We start from the raw sequence: 7,792 nt of genomic DNA on the forward strand, positions 1-7,792 counted from the left end.
GTACTAGCATCCATAGACTGTACTCTACTGTACTAGCATCCATAGAACTAGAACTTCTTTACTCTAACAGCTTTTACAAGTGCTTTATTTCCACTGCGATTATGACATATAATACAAAAAAATGCATGTTTCTGACGTATATATTTGATAATAGTGGTTGTACTGTACGGGCTGACATACATCATGTACTGTACTGACATACTGTACACATCATAACTACAACACAATGACACTTTCCACTTCATGACATCTAAATACAAACAAGGGAATAAGTTATCATCATACACTGGCATTGCAATAATAACAATAATAATAATAATAATAACACATATTAGTTTGTGTCCAGTGAGATTGACATGCAGTGTTCACAGCACCTTGATTGACACTTGATTGACCAGGTGAGTCCACAGGAGTCCACAGGAGCTGCTGTTTACACAGTTTCCTTTCCACGGATCCATGTCCTCATCAACACCCACTCACTCACCCACCTCCACCCAGGACCCGCTTCTTTGTGTTCTTACACACATGTCCTCATCAACACCCACTCACTCACCCACCTCCACCCAGGACCCGCTTCTTTGTGTTCTTACACACATGTCCTCATCAACACCCACTCACTCACCCACCTCCACCCAGGACCCGCTTCTTTGTGTTCTTACACACATGTCCTCATCAACACCCACTCACTCACCCACCTCCACCCAGGACCCGCTTCTTTGTGTTCTTACACACATGTCCTCATCAACACCCACTCACTCACTCACCTCCACCCAGGACCCGCTTCTTTGTGTTCTTACACACATGTCCTCATCAACACCCACTCACTCACTCACCTCCACCCAGGACCTGCTTCTTTGTGTTCTTACACACATGTCCTCATCAACACCCACTCACTCACTCACCTCCACCCAGGACCTGCTTCTTTGTGTTCTTACACACATGTCCTCATCAACACCCACTCACTCACTCAAGTGTTGCATTTTAAAGCCTTGTCACACTTCATGTCCTTGTTTTTGTCATGTTTGTGTGTGTTTGTGTGTGGGGGGGGTTTGTGTGTTTGTTAGTGTGTGTTTATGTTTGTGTTTGTTTTTATTTTTGTTTATGTGTGTTTATGTTTGTGTGTGTTTGTTTGTGTGTGTGTTTGTTAGTGTGTGTTTATGTGTGTGTGTTTATGTTTGTGTTTATTTTTATTTTTGTTTGTCTATCCATCCATCCATTTTCTACGCTTGTCCCTTTTGGGGTCGCGGGGGGTCGCTGGAGCCTATCTCAGTTGCATTCGGGCGGAAGGCGGGGTACACCCTGGACAAGTCGCCACCTATTTTTTTTTGTGTGTGTGTTTATGTGTGTTTATGTTCGTGTGCATGTTTGTTTGTGTGTTTGTGTGTGTGTTTATGTTTGTGTGTGTGTTTATGTTTGTGTGTGTTTGTTTGTACACGTGTTTGATTCTGTGTGTTTGTTTGTGTGTGTTTATGTTTTTGTTGATGTTTGTGTGTTTATGTTTGTGTGTGTGTTTATGTTTGTGTGTGTGTTTATGTTTGTGTCTGTTAATGTGTGTTTGTGTGTGTGTTTATGTTCGTGTATGTTAGTGTGTGTGTGTGTGTTTATGTTTGTGTGTGTTCATCTTTGTGTGTGTGTTTATGTTTGTGTGTGTGTTTATGTTTGTGTGTGTGTTTATGTTTGTGTGTGTTTGTTTGTGCACGTGTTTGATTCTGTGTGTTTGTGTGTGTTTATGTTTTTTTTTATGTTTGTGTGTTTATGTTTGTGTGTGTGTTTATGTTTGTGTGTGTTTATGTTTGTGTATGTTAATGTGTGTTTGTGTGTGTGTTTATGTTCGTGTATGTTAGTGTGTGTGTGTGTGTGTTTATGTTTGTGTGCGTGTGTTTGTTTGTGTGTGTTCATCTTTGTGTGCGTGTTTATGTTTGTGTGTGTGTTTATGTTTGTGTGTGTGTTTGTTTGTGTGTGTTTATGTTTGTGTGTGTGTTTGTTTGTGTGTGTGTTCATGTTTGTGTGTGTGTTTATGTTTGTGTGTGTGTTTCTTTGTGTGTGTTTATGGTTGTGTGTGTTTGTTTGTGTGTGTTTGTTTGTGCGTGTGTTTGTTTCTGTGTGTGTGTGTGTTTATGTTTGTGTATGTTAGTGTGAGTGTTTTTGTTTGTTTGTGTGTGTGTTTATGTTTGTGTGTGTTTGTTTGTGCATGTGTTTATGTTTCTGTGTGTTTATGTGTGTGTGTGTTTATGTTTTTGTTGATGTTTGTGTGTGTGTTTATGTTTGTGTGTGTTAATGTGTGTGTGTGTGTTTATGCCTGTGTGTGTGTTTATGTTTGTGTGTGTTTATGTTTGCGTATGTTAGTGTGTGTGTTTATGTTTGTGTGTGAGTGTTTGTTTGTGTGTGTTCATGTTTGTGTGTGTGTTTATGTTTGTGTGTGTGTGTTTATGTTTGTGTGTGTGTTTGTTTGTGTGTGTTTATGGTTGTGTGTGTTTGTTTGTGCGTGTGTTTGTTTCTGTGTGTGTGTGTTTATGTTTGTGTATGTTAGTGTGAGTGTGTTTGTTTGTGTGTGTGTTTATGTTTGTGTGTGTTTGTTTGTGCATGTGTTTATGTTTCTGTGTGTTTATGTTTGTGTGTGTTTATGTTTTTGTTGATGTTTGTGTGTGTGTTTAAGTTTGTGTGTGTTAATGTGTGTGTGTGTGTGTGTGTGTGTGTGTTTATGTCTGTGTGTGTGTTTATGTTTGTGTCTGTTTATGTTTGTGTATGTTAGTGTGTGTGTTTATGTTTGTGTGCGTGTTTATGTTTGTGTGTGTCCATGCTCATGTGTGTTTGTTTGTGTATGTTTGTGTGTGTGTTTGTTTGTGTGTTAAAGTGTGTGTGTGTTTATGTTTGTGTGTGTGCTTATGTTTGTGTGTGTTAAAGTTTGTGTGTGTTTGTTTGTATGTGTTTATGTTTGTGTGTGTTTTTATGTTTGTGTGTGTGTTTATGTTTTTGTGTGTTTTTATGTTTGTGTGTGTTTATGTTTGTGTATGTTTGTTTGTGTGTGTTTATGGTTGTGTGTGTTTGTTTGTGCGTGTGTTTGTTTCTGTGTGTGTGTGTTTATGTTTGTGTATGTTAGTGTGAGTGTGTTTGTTTGTGTGTGTGTTTATGTTTGTGTGTGTTTGTTTGTGCATGTGTTTATGTTTCTGTGTGTTTATGTTTGTGTGTGTTTATGTTTTTGTTGATGTTTGTGTGTGTGTTTAAGTTTGTGTGTGTTAATGTGTGTGTGTGTGTGTGTGTGTGTGTGTGTGTTTATGTCTGTGTGTGTGTTTATGTTTGTGTGTGTTTATGTTTGTGTATGTTAGTGTGTGTGTTTATGTTTGTGTGCGTGTTTATGTTTGTGTGTGTCCATGCTCGTGTGTGTTTGTTTGTGTATGTTTGTGTGTGTGTTTGTTTGTGTGTTAAAGTGTGTGTGTGTTTATGTTTGTGTGTGTGCTTATGTTTGTGTGTGTTAAAGTTTGTGTGTGTTTGTTTGTATGTGTTTATGTTTGTGTGTGTTTTTATGTTTGTGTGTGTGTTTATGTTTTTGTGTGTTTTTATGTTTGTGTGTGTTTATGTTTGTGTATGTTTGTTTGTGTGTGTGTTTATGTTTTTGTGTGTTTTTATGTGTGTGTGTGTTTATGTTTGTGTATGTTTGTTTGTGTGTGTGTTTGTTTTTGTGTGTTTTTATGTGTGTGTGTGTTTATGTTTGTGTATGTTTGTTTGTGTGTGTGTGTGTGTGTTTTTGTGTGTGTTTATGTTCGTGTGTGTGCTTATGTTTGTGTGAGTTCATGTTCGCGTGTATTTATGTTTGTGCATGTTTGTGTGTGTTTTTATGTTTGTGTGTGTGTTTGTTTGTGTGTGTTAAAGTGTGTGTGCGTGTGTGTTTATGTTTGTGTTTAACCTACTCGGTGGCCTAGTGGTTAGAGTGTCCGCCCTGAGATGGGTAGGTCGTGAGTTCAAACCCCGGCCGAGTCATACCAAAGACTATAAAAATGGGAGCCATTACCTCCCTGCTTGGCACTCAGCATCAAGGGTTGGAATTGTGGGTTAAATCACCAAAAATGATTTCCGGGCGCGGCCACCGCTGCTACTCACTGTTCTCCTCACCTCCCAGGGGGTGATCAAGGGTGATGGGTCAAATGCAGAGAATAATTTCGCCACACCTAGTGTGTGTGTGACAATCATTGGTACTTTAACTTAACTTCCTGTCCAAAATGGTCCAGTGACGAAGCCAACTGTGTGACTAGAACTTAGTATGGAAATGGACAAACAAGTTTGCACCTCTGAGATAAAACATCCTCATGTCATGATTTAGGGCGTATTACCTGCATTTTTTTTTTTTTTTAAATACCCCCCTATTTACATTTTTTTTGTACAAAATCCTACTAAATTATTTCAAGAATAGATTGACAAGTGTTCTCAGGTGTGCCTGGGGGCTCGATGGGACCCCTCCTCTCCCCTCCCTTTGCCTCTCTTCTCGCCACTCGAAGCAACAAACTTCTTTTTGGTCTTTTTGCGTTTCCTGTCAGGGCACCACACCCTCTCGCAGTACTCATCCACTTTCTGGGCATCCCTGTAGCCAATCAGCTGGAGAAACTCTTTGTACCACTGCTTGGAATTGGAGGAGGGTGGCACCAGAGTCCTGGGGGTGAGGCCAGGGCCCCCTTGGGGCGGGCAGGACGATCCGGCTTTGCCTCCTTGGATGGCCGACTCCAGCGTCTCTTCTCTCAGTACATGAAGGCCGACGCGCAATAAGGTGTGCACGTATCCGTGTTCCACGGTCTGGCACACGTACACGCCGGCGTCCGAGCTTCTCACGCTTAACAGAAGCAGACCATGGGAGGTGGAGATGACCCGCTCGTCAGCATGGATCTGCCCACAAGGAAAAAGAACAGTTCTTCAGGATACTCGCAAAAGTGGATACGAAAGCAGAAAGTGGCACCGGAGCCATACCCGGCCAGCGGAGAAATCAGCGGTACTCACTTTTTTAACCAGCAAAGAAGCAGAGCAAAACGTTGATTAGGTGGCAGATGTATATTTGCAAGGGCATTTTCAAGAAGGATATTTAAAGACAAACTAGAGCTTCTGAGACGAGGTTGGCCGACCCTGGAAACGAGTTAAGCTGTGAATTCTGCCGGAGGCCTTCTGATCCAACATTCAGTTAACAGACAATTGCGATAGCTGTTCAGATCACGAGTTGTTGACAGTAGGCTTACGTTGAACGTGACTGTGATTGGATACTCACTTGTCACGCTCAAGTATCCAATCACAAGTTGTGATTTACGAATGCAGAAAGTGGCACCGGAGCCATACCCGGCCAGCGGAGAAATCAGCGGTACTCACTTGTTTAACCAACAAAGAAGCAGAGCAAAACGTTGATATTTGCAAGGGCATTTTAAAGAAGGGTGTTTAAAGAGAAACTAGATCTTGTGAGACGAGGTCGGCCGATGCCGGAAACGAGTTAAGCTGTCCTGGCGGGGAAATGGTTTGCCCCACTTCCACTCGAATCAACCAACTACAAGCGGTACCAATGGCTAATACGGTATCAAATGGCCTTTAGAAATTGTGAGTTCAAATATATTTTTTCACATTCAATATGTTTTTAACAATTATTTTACTTTTGACAGTACCACGTCCGATGCGGGTTTAACAGAAGCAGCCCATGGGAAGTGGAGATGACCCGCTCTTCATCATGGATCTGCCCACAAGGAAAAAGAACAGTCTTCAGGATACTCGCAAAAGTGGATACGAAAGCAGAAAGTGGCACCGGAGCCATACCCGGCCAGCGGAGAAATCAGCGGTACTTACTTTTTTAACCAGCAAAAAAGCAGAGCAAAACGTTGATTAGGTGGCAGATGTATATTTGCAAGGGCATTTACAAGAAGTATATTTAAAGAGAAACTAGAGCTTCTGAGACGAGGTTGGCCGACCCTGGAAACGAGTTAAGCTGTGAATTCTGCCGGAGGCCTTCTGATCCAACATTCAGTTAACAGACTATTGCGATAGCTGTTCAGATCACGAGTTGTTGACAGTAGGCTTACGTTGAACGTGACTGTGATTGGATACTCACTTGTCACTCCCAAGTATCCAATCACAAGTTGTGATTTACGAAAGCAGAAAAGTGGCACCGTAGCCATACCCGGCCAGCGGAGAAATCAGCGGTACTCACTTGTTTAACCAACAAAGAAGCAGAGCAAAACGTTGATATTTGCAAGGGCATTTTAAAGAAGGATGTTTAAAGAGAAACTAGATCTTGTGAGACGAGGTCGGCCGATGCCGGAAACGAGTTAAGCTGTCCTGGCGGGGAAATGGTTTGCCCCACTTCCACTCGAATCAACCAACTACAAGCGGTACCAATGGCTAATACGGTATCAAATGGCCTTTAGAAATTGTGAGTTCAAATATATTTTTTCACATTCAATATGTTTTTAACAATTATTTTACTTTTGACAGTACCACGTCCGATGCGGGTTTAACAGAAGCAGCCCATGGGAAGTGGAGATGACCCGCTCTTCATCATGGATCTGCCCACGAGGAAAAAGAACAGTCTTCAGGATACTCGCAAAAGTGGATACGAAAGCAGAAAGTGGCACCGGAGCCATACCCGGCCAGCGGAGAAATCAGCGGTCCTTACTTTTTTAACCAGCAAAAAAGCAGAGCAAAACGTTGATTAGGTGGCAGATGTATATTTGCAAGGGCATTTTCAAGAAGGATATTTAAAGAGAAACTAGAGCTTCTGAGACGAGGTTGGCCGACCCTAGAAACGAGTTAAGCTGTGAATTCTGCCGGAGGCCTTCTGATCCAACATTCAGTTAACAGACTATTGCGATAGCTGTTCAGATCACGAGTTGTTGACAGTAGGCTTACGTTGAACGTGACTGTGATTGGATACTCACTTGTCACTCTCAAGTATCCAATCACAAGTTGTGATTTACGAATGCAGAAAGTGGCACCGGAGCCATACCCGGCCAGCGGAGAAATCAGCGGTACTCACTTGTTTAACCAACAAAGAAGCAGAGCAAAACGTTGATATTTGCAAGGGCATTTTAAAGAAGGATGTTTAAAGAGAAACTAGATCTTGTGAGACGAGGTCGGCCGATGCCGGAAACCAGTTAAGCTGTCCTGGCGGGGAAATGGTTTGCCCCACTTCCACTCGAATCAACCAACTACAAGCGGTACCAATGGCTAATACGGTATCAAATGGCCTTTAGAAATTGTGAGTTCAAATATATTTTTTCACATTCAATATGTTTTTAACAATTATTTTACTTTTGACAGTACCACGTCCGATGCGGGTTTAACAGAAGCAGCCCATGGGAAGTGGAGATGACCCGCTCTTCATCATGGATCTGCCCACGAGAAAAAAGAACAGTCTTCAGGATACTCGCAAAAGTGGATACGAAAGCAGAAAGTGGCACCGGAGCCATACCCGGCCAGCGGAGAAATCAGCGGTACTTACTTTTTTAACCAGCAAAAAAGCAGAGCAAAACGTTGATTAGGTGGCAGATGTATATTTGCAAGGGCATTTTCAAGAAGGATATTTAAAGAGAAACTAGAGCTTCTGAGACGAGGTTGGCCGACCCTAGAAACGAGTTAAGCTGTGAATTCTGCCGGAGGCCTTCTGATCCAACATTCAGTTAACAGACTATTGCGATAGCTGTTCAGATCACGAGTTGTTGACAGTAGGCTTACGTTGAACGTGACTGTGATTGGATACTCACTTGTCACTCCCAAGTATCCAATCACAAGTTGTGATTTACGAATGCAGAAAGTGGCACCGGAGCCATAC

At 42.0% G+C, this 7,792-nt stretch overlaps 1 protein-coding gene across 3 annotated transcripts in view; it reads right to left on the reverse strand.

The window, feature by feature from the left end:
* Positions 1-1,132: 1,132 nt before the first annotated feature.
* Positions 1,133-7,792, reverse strand: part of sema3e (sema domain, immunoglobulin domain (Ig), short basic domain, secreted, (semaphorin) 3E) — a 96,768-nt gene continuing 90,108 nt past the window's right edge. For all 3 annotated transcript variants that reach the window (XM_062035732.1, XM_062035731.1, XM_062035733.1), the window contains exon 17: positions 1,133-4,875. In XM_062035732.1, coding sequence (XP_061891716.1) covers positions 4,423-4,875 — 453 coding nt within the window. In that variant the 3' untranslated portion in view covers positions 1,133-4,422. The remainder of the gene's footprint in view (positions 4,876-7,792) is intronic.

Source organism: Entelurus aequoreus, linkage group LG24 (assembly GCF_033978785.1).
Source record: "Entelurus aequoreus isolate RoL-2023_Sb linkage group LG24, RoL_Eaeq_v1.1, whole genome shotgun sequence".
NCBI classification, from domain to species: domain Eukaryota; kingdom Metazoa; phylum Chordata; class Actinopteri; order Syngnathiformes; family Syngnathidae; genus Entelurus; species Entelurus aequoreus.